Source organism: Pyxicephalus adspersus, chromosome 4 (genome assembly GCF_032062135.1).
Source record: "Pyxicephalus adspersus chromosome 4, UCB_Pads_2.0, whole genome shotgun sequence".
Classification (NCBI taxonomy): Eukaryota; Metazoa; Chordata; class Amphibia; order Anura; family Pyxicephalidae; genus Pyxicephalus; species Pyxicephalus adspersus.
In genome coordinates this window covers 113,937,465-113,958,530 of record NC_092861.1, presented here as the reverse complement: position 1 = coordinate 113,958,530, position 21,066 = coordinate 113,937,465, and the positions used below count along the sequence as shown (strand labels likewise).

General features: G+C 37.7%; 1 protein-coding gene across 1 annotated transcript in view; it reads right to left on the bottom strand.

Moving 5' to 3' along the window:
- The window catches only part of CNST (consortin, connexin sorting protein), a 59,575-nt gene that overhangs the window by 9,730 nt on the left and 28,779 nt on the right, over window positions 1-21,066 (bottom strand). The window contains exons 8-9 of the mRNA XM_072410251.1: window positions 20,887-21,010; window positions 9,126-9,928 (exon numbers count right to left, since the gene is read on the bottom strand). Of these exons, the coding sequence (XP_072266352.1) occupies window positions 9,126-9,928; window positions 20,887-21,010 (927 nt within the window). The remainder of the gene's footprint in view (window positions 1-9,125; window positions 9,929-20,886; window positions 21,011-21,066) is intronic.

The window sequence follows — 21,066 nt, the reverse complement described above, 5'->3', positions numbered from 1 at the left end:
CATCCCTGAGCCGATTATCGGACAAGAACCATTGCACGTGTGTACCTAGCCTTAGTGATATCATCCCCCCTCCTCCCTTTTTTGGTGGACACAGAAACTGAGAAAAACATTTCTCCAACAGTCACAAGAGTAATAATTGTGACAGATGTATTAAACAATTCCATATCTATCCAAAACAAAATGCAAACAAAATAACTTTTGCCTAGAGTTGAGAATACACATAGGGCTCTATTTATAAACAGAGAAGCAGACATTCCCTCAAACATTTCTTCATGGGAATCTTCCAAGTCCATGTGTTTCAATGGCGGGAACTGATCCCCACCAGGGAAAGTTTGAGAGAATGTCAGATTTCCTGTATTTTAAAATAGAGCCCAAAGTTTTCAACGGAATCATATTTACATGCAGGGAATATAACAAGTACTACCAATTTAGCAGATTTATTTTATTGCAGTAGGAAAGCAAAAGCTCACACTGGAAACCCATAAATAGCAAGAACATGTATGTGCAGATCCCCATGACCAGTATGTAAATTATTAACAATGATTCATTATTATTATTATTCCTGTAGACCATTACCAAAGAGTTTGATTATTATGACACTTCTGTTGTATGGTGAAGTTGCACATCTCTGTCAATCGTGTAAGTAAAAGGCATTTCTCCCTGAACAGTGAACGTGAGGAGATAATTGTTCTGAGCGGGAGTGTTTAATCTTTAGTTTCCAATCTGTGTACTCAAGGTGGTGCCTCGGCACAGTGCATGAGTACTGAGCGATTATTGTATATTCATACAAAGAGGCATTTTAGTGTTTTAACACAGATCATACGGTTACATTTTCAGATGAAATACATACCTGTGTATGGGTATACCTGCCAAATGGTCTGTCATTTTCACCAGCCATTCTTGTCACACACATCTCTTCTGGTACGATGACTTTGTCACTTCATAGTCTAGCATTATTGCTTCCAGGTACAGCTCACTATTCAGAGATAATGCAGATATGCTGTGCAATGAGCATGCCGAAGTCAGACAGGTGACAAAACGCAAACTACATAACCAGGAAATACACGTGTCACTTGTCTGACTGCAGGATAGCAGGGATGTCTAAAGCACAAGATTGGCTATACAGAGGCACAAATTCCTATCAACTTAGTATTTAGCTGCTTACTCAGAATACCCCAACTACATCTATAAATTAAATTTTAAAAGGTGACCTAGGTCAACATTACAATGCAGTCCACATCACAACACACCCATCAAAAAAGACAAACTCTTAAAACGAATTACTGTATTGTATGGGGACTACAGGCTCCAAAATGAAGTACTGAAAGTACATAGTTCCACTCCTCACAGTAGATTTCAAATAAATATTGCTCACCCCCCCCCCCCCAAAAGAAGTTTAGGGGCGTACAAAAAAGTAAAAAGAATAAAGTTCATTGAATAAATAATAATCTAAAGATTATAAAAACATTAAATAAAATCTGTTACGATGGTAATGTCAGATTGTCCTTGAGGAAAAATATACACATGGCATATTGCTTTACATCAAAATACATCAGGAATCAATACTATTTTCTTCAGGAATCTGTTTATTGAAAGAAATAGGGTACAAAATAGCTGGTACTTTGGAATACAAAAACTGATAATACAATCAACGAAATCAGTGGAGTGACTCAGATCCCAGACAGGAATATCCTGATACCAGGGTAAATACCATAAAAATGATAAGAAAAGGGAGAGAAGCAGAGAAGGGGAAAATGCAACAAGAACAAAGAAAGAGAAGGGAGGGATAATAGGTGAAGAGCACAAGCAAAATAAGTGAATTGTAAAAATAGTGAAAGGATTGAAGGAGAAAAAAAAAGAAGGAAAGGGGAAAAAAAAAAATGTGGATCTGCTAGACCTCTAGCAGAGAGCAACCAAGAGAAGATTAGAAGGTTGACGTGTAGGATCAACCCAACATTTCCTGAATCCTAGTAGAATCTTTAAATCCTTTTAATCCTGGCGATCCAAGTGACAGAATATTTTTCCTCCCGGCCATTCTCATCAGTCAATACTGAATATGGTCCAATTCTTTACACAATTCTCCCGATGTGGACGGGTCAGGACATTGCTAGTGCTGTGGAATCACTGACAGTCCTAGTAGCTGTCAGAATATATCAAAGAATATCCAAGTCGGGTGTTACTAACCACTTCATCAGTGAGCATGTTTGCACACACCAGAATGATTAAATGGTTGGACATTCACACCAAATATGAATCAAAAAGCCTGCCTGTGAGGAGCAACACCAACAGATTTCAGATGTTTGTACTGTAAACCTATGAAGATATAACCTGAGCACGCAGGTGATAAGTGGCAGGGATGAGGTAAATGTGAGCGAAATGGTTGATCCAGATGAGTGGGAAAAGATAGAAAAGAACTAGCGAGCTTTCAAGGGCCCCCTTACTTTTCCTGTCCCAGTAATGAAACCAATCCATTGGGTGAGTCAGAAAGGAGGTCTGGAGGTAAAGAGAGAGGACTGGTAGTCCAATACCACCCATCTCTTTAGAACCGATCAACACTCCATGAGATAGGAATCAATATAATTATTTAAATGTTATGTACATTTCGTACAGCACCGCCCCTTATTTCTCCATCACCGAGGCGATCGAGAATGAATTGGAGGGAAGAGCGTCCCGGGAGGCACTTGGGTGCTCCTTCTCTCATGCGCAGAAGGAGCCTTTTCACACAAAGAGAAAAATTTGCCAATCTCACGCATGCACAGTGAGATCGGCAAAATTTTTCCCATCCTACATCACCTGATCTCGCGCCTAGGTAAGAACCCGGAAGGAGAGATGAAGATGGCGGCACCCGGAGCAATGGCTCCGGGATGGTGCAGGACCTGATGCAAGACAGCCCCGGATGGATTGGACTGCCCTGTAGGATTAAAGGTACGTGTAGTTTTTAGTTTAGTTCCTCTTTAGATTCTCATTGGAGGAAAATATTTAGAACTTTGAAGTTAATTGCTAAAATTAAGCACACACAAAAAAAAAAAAACACTTTTGCAAACAAAGCATTAAAACATGTTTGTTTTAAATTACAACTGCATTGTTAAGATCTCTTCCCTGTTCACAGGTATTCAGGAGATTGTATTGAATTGCTTGCAAAAAGCAGAAGATATTACCCAATCAATGATTACAGGCTACATAGGACAACAATAAACTTAAAGCAGCCTAAATGACTGAAGGTACACTTTTCAATAGAAATGTAAACAATAAAAGAATGCAGAAGTACCTCACCAGTAATTATAGAACATGTGATGAAAGAATTAGCAATATGTTTTTCTGAGAGAGATGGTAAGCTGAGAGCAAACTGAAGGTAAACAGGCATCACTGTATGATTATGGGAGCAGAAAATCTCACATAATTTGCTCTAAATGTATTGAGCATCAAATGAGAAGCATAGTTTTTATCATCCATATGAATAATGGCATGGTACTGCTAGTTACAACTAGAAAGTGCATGTCTGAACTCAAGTCTTGGGATGACAGAAAGCATTTTACACTATGCTAGGAATCAGACTTTGATTATTTTTTCCAAGTGAGAAATGATACTCTGTACACACGCACCAAATGAAATACTGGTATAACAAGTTCGATATGTCTTCCTGGAAGGGTGCACTTGCTTCATGAATGTATTGATGTAATGTCTAGGAATAATTACTGTGCACAATGAGCCTTGAACAAAAGTAACCATAGCTGAAAAATTCTGAAGTCCATAGTGATAGCAAAGCACAAAAACCATCATGAAATCCAACCACTGTGTATATACCATAGCCATCAAAAATAAACAATGACCTGTCTGCTGTTTATGGTCTCTTGCTCTTCTTTCTCCCACTTGATAAGAGGGCATTTATTGAGCTTAGGATGGAACTGGCGATAAATAATGAAAGTCAGCCTGGCAAACACATAAAGGTAAAGACAGGGACTGACATCATTTTTAATATTTTTTATTAAAAAAGAAACAGGATTTTTAAAGTGCCAACATATTACGTAGCGCTTGACATCATTGTCAATGACCTTAACAGACCTTGGCTTAAAGTATGCATTCCATTAAAATGTGTATACAGATATAAGCATCAGAAACCTTGATTCACACTTGCATTATGACTTTTACCTGACTATATCTACCAAATTCACCTACCACTTCGTGCAGAACATACAGCTGTAATGCAAGTACATAATATCCTCGACCGACTTCTCACTTTATAGTGCTTCAAATATTTTTTAATATACTGCTTGAAAGCATGCAACATGCAAGAAATTTAAGCACAGCTAAAGCAAGTGGATGATTGGTTTTCAATACCCTGCTTAGCAATTTTTATGTAAAGGTAAAGTCTGCTTCTGGCAGGGAAAATGTAAGGCTCTGTGAGGTAGATTGTTAATGGAGCTTTGTTAATTCTACGCTCTGTAAGACTATGAGTATGGCTATCAAAGAACACAGAACAGAAAAAAAAATGTTTTAAACTGGCTATATGCAAAAACAATATTGCAAATATATATTAATCAGGAGCAATAAGTTTCAAACGTTAAATTCAAAACCTATGTGGCTCCCTATGTTAAAAAAGTAAAAAAAAATAAAGAAACCTATTAATTAAAAGTTACATAAGATATAGCAGAGGGAATAAAAAAAAAAATCACACTTTCAAATGACATGAAACATCCTGAAGGCCATTTAGATATTTCCATTTTTTCTCATTCTATCAGTGTAAGACACAGGTAGGGGTTAATAGCAAACATCCTATTGTGACTGCGCTGAGGCTCAAAATGACATATAAGCAAATTCCCGGGTCACCATGTTCAGAACTGGCAAGGTTTTTTATTTCCCTCACATGCCTCTTCACATATCAAATAGTCATAAGGATACTGGGCTGAACAGGTGCCCCTTTACTTATATTTCATCTTTTCTCAGATGTGCAAACTGGCTGATTAAGTTCTGCTGCAGCAAAAAACACAATATACAATAACACAGCTGACTGGCACAAGTATTGAACACGCCTACTGAAATTAAGTTAATACTTAGTAGAAAAGCCTATGTAGGGAAAGGGTGCCACTTGCTCATCCTGCCAACTCAATTTAACTTTAAAGGATTACTTTTTTGACTTTCCTTAAGTGCCCTAATACAAGGCTAGTTTGGAAATCAAATAATCATGTGACTTATCACAAATTACAGTTTTTGTGCCTTGAATTGGTCTAATAAACTTCTCAACTACCTGCAGAAAAATGCATTGGTTGTAAATTTTCTGAGGCGATCAATGTAAAGCTTTTATACAAATATGTCTTTAAACTGCCTGTTCCTAACGTCAAAGTTATGTACAGACGTCAAATACTAGTTGATTATGTTTAAAAAACCAACATGCGGTCCCTAAACGTTGTTCATCAATCCAACATGGCAATTTGATTAACATCCAATAGGGACTGACGGCTGTGGGTGCCACTCACTCATCCTCTCCCTGCTCCATTGAACAGTACAGTGCTGTGTGTACAGTGCTAGTTTATTCATCTGTCACTGGAAATGATAACTAATGAGCGTGATGATTTTATTTGTACATAGACTAACTGGATCTAGTCTTTTCCTCTGTTTTTGTACCCCCTTTTCTGAAATACCAGTATAAAACAAGATGTTTGCCACTGGCTCTCCTGAGATATCTTGCGCTCTCCTTTACCTGTAACAGTCAATGGTATGTGTACGCTTGTATTTTAACTTTAGAGCAATTTAGAGATATTATCTGCTGTGAAAATAGAATTACTGCACCTTGATTCAAGAAAACTCATGAACTCCCCATATGTGGTGGCTGCATGTGTTTTTTTTGTTCCTTTATATTCATATAGTAATACTGCCAGTAACACACTTCCTGTCCTAGAGTGACAACACTGATTGTAATTTATCTATTACAGCAGTGTTGTGACCTTAGGTAAGGACAGCACACACAGAAGGAACTGGTGGGATGCCACCTGACATAAAACTTTGAAGTGCCCAGGAACTTATACACTGTCTGCACTCTTACCGTACTATAATAATAAAAAATGTTCCATTAAGAAAATTCATGATACATCCTCTTCAAGAGAAAGAGGAGCTTAAACATCACATTACCTCAATGTGATTATCTATTCTGTAGAATGTCCCATTAGAGATACAATTCTTCAAACTCTCATTAGATGGGGATGTATATGCTGAGCGAATACGCTGGCACTGTACCAATGGCCACACTGACAAAGGCTAAACAAGGACAGCAAATGAGAATTCAATACAAAACTGTTTCTGTGCGTACATGTTATGCCTGACCTGGAATTGTTCTTTATGTGTTAAATTCACTGCCTGAAAACAAAAAGAGAGTGCTGCTAGCAGATACTGACGCACAGTCCAATCTATCATATCGCAACTCACCCCCCCCTACACTCTTTAACCAGGTAATTCATCCAGCAACACAATTTCTGTCCTAGGGAAACCACTTGCAATACATTAACTATTGAGAGGCAAATGTAACCCTAGGAAGGACTCCACCACCCTGCTACAGAACACCTCCCCTATATACAGTGGAGAAGAGGAAGGAAGATTAGAGGTATTCAGTATTCCTGTCCTAGGCTGACAATACTTGCTACCATTACAGTAACTATGGAGAAGACAATGTCACCTTAAGACAAGACTACTGAATACATGTACCTTTCCTCTTCTCCACTTCATAAAGGGGAGATGTGCTGCAGCAGGCTGGGGGAGTTAGTACATAAAACCTCAAACTCCAAATCCTTAGTTTGTAATAAATCATCATCTGACAGCAGGACAAGCAGTACTACCAGAGGGTAGCTTTCTGCACCGCACTCTAAGTGGGGAACTATTTTAATGTCCTGGGTGCCAACCTGGGAACAAAGTAAATTATGGCAAGGAAAGGGGTCGCCCAGATACGGCCTAGCCAGTAGTTCGTTTCGGCCTAACGCCTCCTGGCTGATCCTGCCTAATGCCGGCTGGCAACCCGTGGCTCCGGAGCGGCGGAGCGGCCAGGGGGCGTTAGGAACTGCCAGAGCCCTGATGCCGCCTGCTTGCTGTTACTCCCCTATTTACCCCGGCCGGCATTGATACTTCTGCTACCGCCGTAAATAGGGAAAGCTCACTGAAGGGAAATCCCTCTCCTCCGCAATGCATAAGGAGGAGAGGGATTTCACTTCAGGGGGTGTTCCCTGGTGGTGGGAGAAGCTATTAGAGCGGGTACGGCCTAGTGTGCTCCCGCCCACCCTATAAATGGCCTAGTGGCCATAAAGCTTTGCTAACCCTTGGGCCAGGATATGGATTCCATATTGGCCACCCAATCCTCTTCTGACCAACATGTCAAATCAACAAATCAGGCTACGATTTAAAACTCTAACCTGATGAAGTTTGTGTCTAAAGTTTAAAGGTAAGCCCAGTTAATTGTGACTTTGAATTGTATTTATTAAAAAAATTAAAACATTAAGTAACTACAGCTTGGAACCTAGAAAATTAACATGTTTTAATAATGATTTTTATCAAAAACTATGAAATATAGAGCTCCATTTATAAAAAAAAAAAAAAAAAAAGGGAATCTGACTTTCCCTTAGGTATTCCCTGGTGGGAATAAATTATTGCCTTTGAAACACAGACCTGGAAGTTTCCTACGGGGGAATATTTGATTCTCTGTTTATAAATACAGCCCATAAAGTAAAAGAACATGAAAGAAGGAAAATAGAAAAACTATAGAAAGGATATACGGCATACGCTGGAATTCTTCAGAGATATACAAGGTCAGCAGTTAATTTTGCCAAACACACTCCACCAACAACAAATAGAACTTTTGGAAGGTGCAACCTCTTAAACATATTTACTTAAAGTGACCCTGTCACTATACAAAAGTAACTAAAGCAAGGTATACCTTAAAAGAAGAGACTACATACCTTTCCAGCTGCCAATCTTAATAAATCTTTTGGAGTCTGCTGGGAAACCGACACCATCATTGAAGGCAGCGGCATGGCACGTAGGTCAGGAAAAAAGTAATAAAAGCTGCCAGGTAGCTGACACTCCTGTAAGGTAATTTTCCCTACAGACCTTAGCAGATGGCTTCTCAGCATTAGAGTACCACTTTAGTGGTGTGGGCAGCAGAAGCCTTCAGTTACTTTTGTATGAAAGTATCACTTTTTATGTGGCCCAATAGTCTCATTGGTTAGAATTTGTGTTGCTTCCTGTTCCAGAAGCAGGACAAGAAGAGAGGAAATATCTGCTAAAGAAGAAAAAATACCCTCTCGGACATTTGTCACAGGAATGTCCCCACTGGAAGATTGCCTCACTGTCTAAAATGTTTGATTTAATTTGGCAGACTGATGAATGACCGGATTGGGAATTAGGAATGACCGCTGTGCAAGGAGAGCACAGCAGGTCATCCTCCCCCACCCCTCCAATGAACAGAACGGGTGTTGTGTGTACAATGCTTGTTCATAACTTCTGTTACTGGAACCAAATCGCGAAAGATCGTTTCCAGCACCGATCATCTGACATCATTACAGGGCTTAAGACCAATCACTGGGGAAAAAAAAAAACAGTTCTCTATCTATTATTGTTCTGGTGACGACTGTAATAATGCAAATCACATTATTACCTACTGACAGGACAACCAAGCAGAGGTAATCCTCAAAAATGGGGAGACAGACGGTACAAACACATCATTGGGGTATAACAACCTCCATACTCCAAAAGTTCTTCTTTTAATTGAGATTTATTTATTAACATTAAGATTTATTTATTCTTCATGTAATTCCGCTCAAAACTAACGACTGCTGATGTTTTCTATGTCCATAAAAAAATAAATAATAATAAAAAGCTGTCTGAATAGTATTCGCTCATTTTTACTGTCACTGGGAATGATCACTAATCATCACCAGTAAGCGTCAACAGTTTGAATATTTATTCCAAAAGAGAGGCAAACCAAAAAAAGCATATATGCCCAAATCCACTATTCCTAAGTGCAGAAATATTGCAATGTGCAAAAAGGAATAGAAAACATATAAATGAAAACTTTAACAATTCAATACAAACTACTTGTATACCACAATTTAAAGTAAATTTGGAATAGTTAAAATAACACTTACCTCTTCTATCTCAATCCTCTTTGCCAATTCATCCAGTGAAAGGAAACTATCACCCAAGACAGTCTCTCCTGGGCTTGGGGACATTTCTTCTTCAGAAAATGTCTCTTCCTGGAACTCCAACTGTGCCAGGAAACTCTCGCTTTCTTTTAGGTCACCGTTCAGCAGGCTTGCAATAAATTCAACAGCTGCTTGATGCTGAGCCCTGCTCGGACTCTCTCTTGAGCATTTCTGATCAGCACCACTCTCGAAAAATTGTCCTTGTTCACCCGTTTTGCCGTCTGCATTAATAATCAGTTTTTCACCAGTTATTCCATCCCTAGTAGCAGTGTCTTTTGTGGTAGGACTACTGCACTCTAAAGAACTGCTCCCTTCAGTAATATCATCCTGCGCTGATGAAACACAATCTGTGTGAACTGTGGCTTCTGAAATTAATTTGTCTACCATTGGACTCTCAGCTTGTTCTTCTACTCCCTCCTTGGAGAATGTTTCTATTTCTGACACATCGCTGCTGTTCGTTGTTGCTTCTGGTTGCAGGAGGTTGTTATTCTTCCCAGCATCCCCAGAAGAGAAGCTGCTGTCAGGATTAGCCCTGCCTTCTGTCCCTGTAGGCTGGGTGTGAATCTCCAAGGTTGCTCCAGAGATGGACAGATGCTTTTCCTCGGTGTGGCTCTGAGTGTGTAAAGCTTGGTCATCAGCTCTTCTGGTTATCAAGCTTGCAGCGCTGACATCAGATGGTAAGTTCATAACTGCCACGCCAGGCTTCCTGTCTGTTGTTGTCTTGCTGCCAGGTTCACTTTCTCTGTCTAAACATTAACAGGAAAAAGGTTTAAGTTGCTTTAGAAGAAGAAGAAGAAAAAAAAAAACAAATGTGGTTGCACGATAAAAAAGGACAAGACTATAAACGGACTTGATAACACCACAGGCCTCATTGTTTAGGACACATTGTATCCCAGGCTAGCCATGACTAGACTACAGCTAAATTTAGAAATCAGAACATTAATATTTAATGACTTGGCTCTTTCTCCTCCTATCCTGGCACATGTTGCGTGTCCTCATGCAGATGTGCGAGTGAGGTAATATGCAATTAGCAGTGACATACAACAGGACAAATGTCATCATAAGGAAGGCAGCAGCATGTCATGCTATCCAGCAGCTGTGTACAACTATGCTTATGCATTGAAACAGTTCTGTCATGCTCTCATTAAAGCCTTTTCCTCATAACATGTACAACCCATTGGAAATCAATACTCCCTGATGATGCAGAGAAGGCCCAGAGCAAAGGTCACATTAAATGGAAAATATACAACAAATCTGGTTTATCTCCTGCTTAGTATAAAGATCTTCATAAAGCAACATAAACTGTTACTGTTAGAAAGAAAAGGGTCAGAAGGGAAAAATGAGCCGATATATTGTGGTATTTTAAACTAGGTGATCAAACAGACTTATGATCCTTTTTCAGCATATATGAATATTTTAGTTACAGTCACATACATTGCCATTGAATATACTGTGTTTAAAACAGCCATAAATGGAGGCTCTAAGATACACAATGCTTCTGACATACTATAAAAGCAGATTCTGAATCCCACACAAAGTGTTTAGTGGTTTATTTGTACATTAGTTATTTAAGACCCTGGCAGGAGCACTTTAGGCATTCCCTGGAAATTGGAGATTATAAAAAAAGTCTTCCTGTTTTAGGGAGCATAAAAACTGTGGTTAAAAACTGCTGACAAATCACAAACAGAACAACAATGACTGGATTCTTTAATACAGTAGGCAAGAGCTTATTCAGGGCACAAAAATCTGTTACAGAAATCTGTTACATACAGTCTAAGTTTTCACTGCGGTCTTTATAACTGGAAGTAAACAGGGGAGTAGTTCCAATCCTTCTCTAGTTTATCCAGTGTTTATGAATAGTTCAAAATACAAAACCACTATTATGGCAAGGAAACAAAATAATAACCAATGACATTTCATTTAAAACAGAAAATCAAGAAAAATGTGACACCATCGATTGTTCTACAATCTCTACAATATATTGATGTTGTTTCGCACAAAAAAAAAAAAAAAAAAAAAACATTCGCTTCTTTAGGATGATCTAGAGAGCCTTACATGTTAAAAATTCCCAATAATTAGTTTCCTCACTTAAATTAGCCCAGCATTACAAGATGAGGGGAGTGGCAAAGAGGGAATAAACCACCACTAAATCAAATACCAGAGGATTTTTTAGGGTAAATGTATAATATCATATATCAATATACCAAATATAAAAATCCAAATGGTCTGAATCAGACCCTGGTTAACATCCAGCAATAATTGCATGGAAATCATATCTTCTCTGCACAACATGTGATCCCTCCCTGTCATCAAATCGTGTGTCAGTGCCCGAGGATCAACATACCCATTTTTAAGATGGTGTAAGGCTCTCTACATCGTTCTGAAGAAACAAATAAGTTTTTTCAGTAAACAAGTGGATAGATTGTAGGGATGGAAACAATTGATGGTGTCTGTGATGACATTAATGGCTTTTATTTGTGTGCTTTTGGAAGTTTAATTTAAAAAATAAAGGTTGCTGGAATTTTAAAGTTGTTCATTTGTATATTACAGAAAGGTGCTAACAAGGGTGCCTAATGCCTTAAAAGTCCCATTTTTTATTTTCATATATATATATATATATATATATATATAGTTACTTCTTTGGGGGTGTGGCATCTATGTATATTTAAGTGGCCTTCAGAAATTCTATACTGTTTATGATTAGCCCCTGCCATTTCATTGCCAATGTTTTAGGTTTAAAACGTCTGTAAAAGCAACCTGTCAAACATTTATTAAAAAAATTGTGGAAATAGTGGCCTATAGGCCCTTCCACTTGATGTAATCCCGGCTAGTAAAAGTTTCTGTCTTTGTCCCCACATACTCATCCCCAGGGAGGTGGGAAATATATAATTATTTTCAATCACAAAGGAAAGTTTTTTCCTGAACATTGATTTCAACGTTAAACATGGGAAATATATATTTTTCTTTTTAGTTGTTACTTGTATATTAGTGAATGTAAGGCAGTTCAAAAAAAATAAATAAACACCCAGATATATAATTTACATTAACAGACAACTAGATGTTTAGTACCATCAAGGCCCTAATGCCATCTCTCAGCACCTCTTCCAAGTCTTATACCTACCCATACTTTTATTATTATTACTACTACACAGTATTTATATAGTGCCATCATATTACGCAGCGCTGTACAAAGTCCATAGTTGTGTCACTAACTGTACCTCAAAGGGGCTCACAATCTAATGTCCCAACTGTAATCACATGTCATTTACACAGTGTAAGGCCAATTTTAGAGGGGAGCCAATTAACCTTACTCCATGTTTTTGGGATGTGGGAGGAAACCGGAGTACCCAGGGGAAACCCACGCAGACACGAAGAGAACCTGCAAACTCCATGCAGATAGTGTCCTGGCCGAGATTTGAACCTGGGACCTAGCGCTGCACTACCTAGTGCTACCTCTGAGCCACCGTGCTGCCCACTTAGCTATACCCATACTATGCTAAGATGTTTAGTGCGTGGTGCAGCCAAGCACAATCTCTTTTTATTCCTATGGAAAGGTTCTCGGCAATGAGGAAAGGTAGGATGAGACTTTGAATGAGTGCTGAAGAAAAGTACCTGAATCAAATAAGGGTAACTGTATTAAAAGGAACTGTGGGCTGCCTGAGTCTAGTAAACACTGGCATGCCAATATTATTCTACTAAACTGTCTAGTCAGGGAGAACTCAAGTATGGGCTTGGCTTTCCAAGTTTTCTATTCTTGTGCCTTATTTTTATGTCAGCATTATCAACTATGTTTAGTGTCCTGACTATGGATAAAGTGCAGCTGAGCCAAAAAAGTCCTATTCAGGAAAAAACTAGAGGCATCTTAGTGCCAAGTAGATGTATGGTTACCACATAATCAACTGGCCAAAATTACAAATACTTTCACAGGGTTTAGAGTATACGTATATATTGTATGAAGGCAATTGTTGTATGCGGTTAAGTTCAAAAACCTGAAAAAAAAAATTCTGTTCTTAATATTAAACATATTTATATCTCATAACAGGTTTAGGTTTAACACTGTATTGTGACCAAAGAATAAATCTACACACAGATAACATTATGGTGGTATTTCCTGCTTTATATTACCAAAAAATTAAAGACATAAAAACAGTTACAAACCGAAAATACAGAAATATTTTTTTATTTCAATTTAAATGTCACAACCCTAATTTAGAGAACACTAGGAGTGACAGACGGTTTGGCATATGGATAGATATATTCTGAGTCTTCAATCTCTGCAGCAGATAAGCGGGCCAGTGCTTCACTGCCAAAGATATTACTGTCATGACATTACCAATGGTACTACAATGCTAACATTAGTAAATAACTATAATTCAACACACATTTTTAAACAGGTCAAGGGGGAATGCTAGTAATCTATCCCAGTAACTTGTCTCTTCAATTACTTGCTGCTCCCTACTTGGCATAAAAAGGAGTCTCTCGTACTCATGCAAAGCGAACTTGGAGCATGAAACCTGCATGATTAATGTTGATCTTTTTAGGATTAGGAAGAAAACACCAGCTGCTGTTTCTGGGTTTGTAGCTAGTGTAGTCATGGCGTTAGCAAGCAAAGACAGTTGCTCGGCAAAAGTAATGCTAACAAACAAGTATTAGTGACATGCAGTAAAAAAAGGCAACCCTTTTTTAGAAGGCACATAAATCTAATCTCAAGTCTATTGTTCAGTCTGCTTAATAATAATTATCAAGCAAATGATGTAAGGCAGCAATAAACTCAATGACTGTCAAAAGCACAGGTTAAAGTGTCACTAAAGTCAAAACCTATGCTTACCCTGAAAATTATATAGGTTGCTGGACCCCCATTAGGAGAGCTATCCAGTGTTGTGATAAAAATAAAATACAAAATATTAAAGAATGCAAAAACATACGCAATTAGAACATAGCAGTTGGCTACAATGAAATGTAGAGAAAAACAGTGCTTTAATGGTTATTTTTTTGTTCAAGGGGGAAAAAGGCAAAAACACATACCGTAGATGCCATGTTTAGTTTACTGTCTTTTAATCAGTTCAAACTATATCTTAACACAGTTCTTTGCACAACATCTGTATGTAAAGTCAAATTTTCATCATGTTATTTAAACAGTCACTAAAATCGAAAAGTGAATCATATTTGTTTAATGTCTTAATGGTTACCTTTCTCATGTTGTACTAAAATGATTTGTTTATTTATTCACAATAAAAATATCTTGTGGCCTTTTGAAGAACTGAACATCCTTAGTGCCCGTGACACAATTCATGCTCCATTCATAATGTCATTGGTAGACAGGCCAATCTTAATGGTTACCTTTCTCATGTTGTACTAAAATGATTTGTTTATTTATTCACAATAAAAATATCTTGTGGCCTTTTGAAGAACTGAACATCCTTAGTGCCTGTGACACAATTCATGCTCCATTCATAATGTCATTGGTAGACAGGCCAATATGTTTTACAGAACAGAGACTAAAAGGGTCAATACATGCAAACATCCAACAACATTTCATATATTTTACAGCTGAGAAAAATTAAAACCCTTTTCTAGGTTTTACTGCTATCCTAGGTGTTCATGTGGTGTCACATGGAAAATACAAAGTTCCGACTTGTATTAGCAGCATGAACAGCCTTTATAAGTGATAATTAAAATTCAGACAGACAATTTGGGCTGCAATATACAAGATCATCAAAGTTGTAATGTTAAAAAGGCCTTTACCCTTATTCTTACCTCCACTACAATGAGTTCTTACCAGTTCTAACAAAAATGGCTGTGAATGGGACAGAGTGAGAACTTCAGAAATCAAAAACAGTTATCTGACAACACATTAATGCATCAAGAGGAGTTTCAATTATGGTGACATATGCCATATTCTAATATCTTGCAGATTTCCTCATTAAAAAAACTTGACTTTAACAATACGTTATCAAACATCTAAGAGCAGGAACACAGAATACTAAATGGCTTAGTTTATCTCCGACACTAGTATCTGGTTACTGCAGAAAGAACCTTGATTTGATCAAGACTATTAAAAATTAAAGCGCACCGGCACTATGGCCATTAGACTACTTACAAATTCCTAATAAGCAATAAAAGATTGACTGATCTAGTTGCTAGTAATGTGAAATAATTCTCAAATATCACAACAAATACTCAAAAGTCAGGTTTCAGATGGGTTCTAAAAACTTAAAAACACTTAATGTGTATTTACATACAGGAGGGTAGGAAGGTTTATAACACAAATATGTGAATGGGCCTTACAGGTAAATAATAATAAAAATAAACACTGCTCAGCAGTTTAGTTAATTCTAGTACAATATATATATTAATTACTATACTACAAAAAGTAGTGTGGATAGATCTGTGCATACATTTCTAGAATGTTTTGCTTGTAGGTAAAGAATGCTTTTATAGACTAACATATTCAGATAATATTTTTACAGTACTTCATTGATGCACTACACCAAAAAGAAATACCAGAGTATTATGAAAAGATGGCAGTCACATGAATAAAATCAATACAGGCTTTGTGATTCAATTTCAGAAAGGAAAGATCTATAGAACCTAGCTCCCATTTTTGTTGTTCAATAACATTACCGGGCATCTGGAAATAGCAATAGTCTTTTCCAAGCAAGCTATCGTATTGCATTGAGCGCTTTCTACCCAGAAGGAAAGCAACCGGGATAGAATGCTTAGAAAAATTTTGATGCGGTGACCTTTGGAATCCAAATCTGTTGCATAAAGTCATCAACAAAATGTAATAAAAGTTAATAAAATAAAAATAAATTCAACCCAGCACAGAGATCTCTTTTTGCATATGTATTCAGTTAACCTAAACTGAAAATTGTGATATCGGGGAAAAAAAAAAAAAAAAGGAATTTACTTCCTTCAAAATCATTTACAAACACAAGAAAATGTGAAAGATATCATAGTAGCAGTTCAGAAAAAAAAAAAAGAAAAAAAAGCAGCCTTTTTCAACCTTTAAGACTACATCCACTTCCAAGACTCTTGTAGTTGGAAACGATCTTTCACGATCCTTTCCAACAACAAAAGACTGAAAGATGAATGAGTGCTGTACATACACCGCCATTCTGCTCTATGGAGAGAGGAGGGGGGAGAACTAGCAAGCAGCACCCCACTGTGCTCTCTCCCCTTCACTTGCATTGTGGTCGTTCGCAGATCCGCCAGGATGGATCCTTGAACGACATCAGACGAGCGATATACACGTCAGATTCTTTCCAATACTAGCCCTGAAGTGATAATCGGACGACGTGTGTACGTAGCCTTACATGGCAGAACCCTTGAAGGATCGTTCAGGTGCTCGTGGATCCCTTGTTAGAATGACTATATTCACAGCTCACAGTACATCACGCACTGCTCTAGAAACCCATGGCAACCTCTGCATCATGTAATATTTGCCTATGCTTCTCGAAAGAACTGTTCAAACTCAGTCAGATTTTATGGTGACTGTTCGTGGACTTAAAGTCATGCTACAGATTTTCAGTAGGGTTCAAATCTAGACTATGACATTCAAAGACATTCACCTTTTTCACCTTTAACCACTGTGTTCAATTTTTATGTTCTGTGCTTCAGGTCATTGCCAAGTTGAAAGTTAAACATTCCTCTCATTGAGAACTTTCTGGCAGCGGGCAATGAATTTTCCTGAAGAATTTGATGGTATTTTGCCCCACTTATTTTTCCTTCTGTCCTGACAAGTGCTCAGACAAGTGCCCTGCTGCAGAGAAACGTACCCAAAATAGAATGCTATCTTTTACTGTAGGTATGGTGTTTTTTGGACAGTGGCTTTCAGACATCAGATCATTTAATGCTGCAGCAAAATAGTTTAAATGTGTTCTCATATTTCCATAACACTTTTTCAACTTCACCTCAGAATCTTCAAATGTGTTTTTGTAAAGCGTAATCATACACGCCATTTGTGGAACGCTTGTGATATTGTTGTCACATGAACACAATAGACCAAATTATTTAAAGCTTTTTCAGGCTGTAGAGGATACACTTTCATCAGTGAACCTGGTGGATCCAGCAAACCTGTAATGGATCTGGTCCAGGACTGAAAAGTTTTTCTAACTAATATAAATATATATCCCAGTCAGGACACTATCTGCATGGAGTTTGCAGGTTCTCCCCGCGTCTGCGCAGGTTTCCTCCGGGTACTCCGGTTTCCTCCCACATCCCAAAAACATGCAGTTAGGTTCATTGGCTCCCCCTAAATTGACCTAGACTACATTAATGACATATGACTATAGTAGGGACATTAGATTGTGAGCTCCTTTGAGGGACAGCTAGTGACACAACTATGGACTATGTACAGCGCTGCGTAATATGATGGCGCTATATAAATACTGTATAATAATAATAATAAATCTATTCGAGGTTTGCTAGATCACTCAGGTTCTCTAATAAAAGTGTGCCATCTCCAATCTTGTATTTTGGAGAGCTTTGATAAATTAGACCCATTGACCACTCTTTACCATATATTCCTAAAAATGCTGGAAAGTTGCAACCTGTTTTGAGACAAAAGGCTCAAAATATTAAAGCGCTCCAAGGCTGCAAAAACTACACTTTCATCAGTAAAGCTGGACCCATCCAGCAAACCTGGAATTGATCTAGTCCACGATTCAAAACATTTGCTAGCAAATTACTTTGAAGAAATCCATTCCAGGTTTGCTGGATCACCCAGCTTCACTGATGAAAGTGTATCCTCTCCAGCCTTGGAGACCTTTAATAAATAAGGACCAAATTCTCATCCAGGGAAGGTCCTAGCAGAACCAAAAATGCTGTCCACTTCCAAATTATTGACTTTACTGTGCTCCTAGAATTTAAAAAGGATTTGAATATTTTTGATATCCATCCTGTGGATTTTGCCTTAACTCTCTTCTGAGATTTGACAGTGCCTTTTCATCCATAGTTAATTGTTTGCTTTAAGATGAACTACCAAGCATTGGAATGTCCCTGGAAAGGAGCTTTCTATACTGAACTAACCAAACTGATTACAATTGATCACAGGTCGAAGCTAGTTACAATTTTTTTTTTTATTATTTTTTGTTTTTGTGTGTGTCATCATTTCAAGCAAGCAACAAAATGTATATTTTGAAAGGGTGATTCTTTTCTATGTTGCAGAATACTGCTTGGCTGTTCAACCAGCTCACACAGACTAAACCTAACCACTAGCTCACCCCATACTCTTATTAACCTCCCTAGCGGTTCACTTCTTTCCGGTTTTATATATCTAAAAGCCGTACATTGTTTTTCATGAAAACTTATTTTACAGTACATTATAATAGTATGAGAATATTAAAGTTTGAAACACAAATCATGTAAAAATAATAAATTGAATAAATTAAAAAAAAATCTTATTTTTTTTTTAAAAAAAAGTTTAAATTAAAAAAAATACATAATATACTTATACTATTGTATATACTGTAAAATAAATGTTTTTAAAAACAATGCACTGATTTTACACATATAAATCCAATGCATTGCATTCAACACAGGTATTTTGTATTGAATGCAATACAAAAATTGATTTTGAATTTCCCAACCCGCCGGCAACGTACACACGCACCGACGTCACCAGGAACTTCCCGGTGACTCATCGTGTGCAGAATCTGGCCGGAGGAAGAAGGAAGAAGACAGGGATCGCGGTGATGGATGGCGTGGGACGCCGGCGGATCAGGTAAGTGTTGTATTTACTATTACTTACAATAGGTTTACCTACCCAGAGTGTGACTCGGGGGTTACCGCTAGGGAGGTTAAGGGCTTTCCCCTCACTTCATGTCCGGCTGACAGTTTTAACAGAAAGGGGTGAGAAAAAAAAATGATAAGGCTTGTAGCCTTCCCCTACTATACAAATAAAAATCATTTTTATTTCTGCCTGTGTTGCGGTTCACGAGTTACAATTCTTGTCTAGGTAATGGTGGTCAGCAATCCCAGATAACAGTAAAACGCTGACAGAGGTTCTAATCTAATGTTTTTGGTGGACCTTAAGTATAAGTGATGTGCATTCTAATTTTAATATATAGGTGCATAAAGGGGATGGTACCAGTAGCTGAAGCTAGGAACTGATCTGAAATTTACTATTCAATTCAAATTAAAAGCCTTGCCAGGAACTTTTTTCTTTGCCCATGGTTTAGGTTCCCCATTCCAGAGGAATTGGGGTTCAAAGGAGGGGGATGTCATTGTACACACCCATTTGTACATGCCCCGTGGTAGATTTATTTCACTGGTAGACTTTTTTCATTAGAACACCGGATAGGGAATCCCCCTCCTCTGCAGTGTCTTGGGAGGAAGGGGATCCCCAATCAGAGCTCTCCCACGGCAGCCGAAGGGAGCCACAACAAGGAGGCTGAAGAGCCGCATGCGGCTCCGGAGCCGCAGGTTGCAGACCCCTGGTTTAGGTATATGAAAAAAAGAATTGTGAGAAAACATTTCTAAGTAAGCCTGCTTTCAATTTAGTTAATTATTCTTCAATATCAAACACAGCTATGAATCCCTCCAACCATGTACAGGTAGCAGTTTACAAAAAAAAAAAAAAGTACCCTTTTAAACTACCCAGTTTTCAGTGCCAAGCAGGGTTAACATTGTTTTTTCCCAGCTGTTGAACTCCACTGTACAGGGGTGTATACAACTGTAGGAGAGATAAATAGACGCCACATCTACTGAACCACTATAATTGGACCTGCTTGAAAACGGTTAGTTAAGAGTCAAGAATTAATGTTTAGGTCTCTTACTAAACGTTCACTTAAAACTGCATGTTTATCCACAATGTGACAATACTACCATGTGATATTTCTACAAAACCTAATTTTGCTCATAAGTCACACAACCAGCTATATTATAGTTCAAAATATAACGTAGCTGTGATTATTGTTGTACAGTTTTATAAAGATGCAGCAGAGTGCAGTTAATCACATCTAAATGTTATTGGGTAGTTGCTCCATAAGAGGGCCATTGTTTTACTAGGACTGATCATTGATTTCCTTCAATTAACCACATGTAAGTCTAGTGGGTATGCTGCATCCTACAAACTTTACAATCAGACGTTTACTAAAACATTACCTCATGGGAATCTTTAAGGCCCATGTGTTTTAATGGCAGTAATTGATTCCCACAAGGGAATGTTCGAGGGAATGTCTAATCCTGTTTCATAAATGGAGCCCAATGTGGATGTATTACAATGTGTAAATGTTTTAAAGCTGGTGGTATTGCTGTTAAGAGTATGTTGGCATTTAAAAGTAATTCAACAACAACAATAACAAAAGCCTAAAGTTTAATCATGCATTGTTGGTGTGTACAAGGAGGCTTCAGGCTTAAAAACCTAAATGTATGGTTATGTCAGGAAACCTTTTGATTTATGGGCTTATTTTATTTTGATTGATTTTGATTTAAGGCTTATCATTAATATTTGCTGATGTTCGAAATTTTTATATTAAAAAAAAAACAAATTACTTTAAAAACCAGCACTATTTTTCCACTACCTGGTTTACATGCATTCATAAGCTTTTCACAAATCTTTTAAAAGACGGAACCTCTCCACTATAATAACAGTATTGGTGGGAGGCAGAGTAAGGTCCAATGAACAGGTCAGTTGATAATTCTATTAACCCAAAGTTTATCCATACTGTATTTCTTTTTTAAAGTAAAACAAACCACTTACCTGGACAGTCGGTAAATGGACCATCGACATCAAATGTTGCAGCTGTTGCCAATAACTGTGGGAGACTCTGAATCTGCAAAGATTTTTCATAAACTGCATCAGGTGAAAAAGTATTATCTAAATCCTATTTAGAGTAGTGAATGGTTAAACTTTTTTTAAACTTTAGCTAAAGGAAGAATT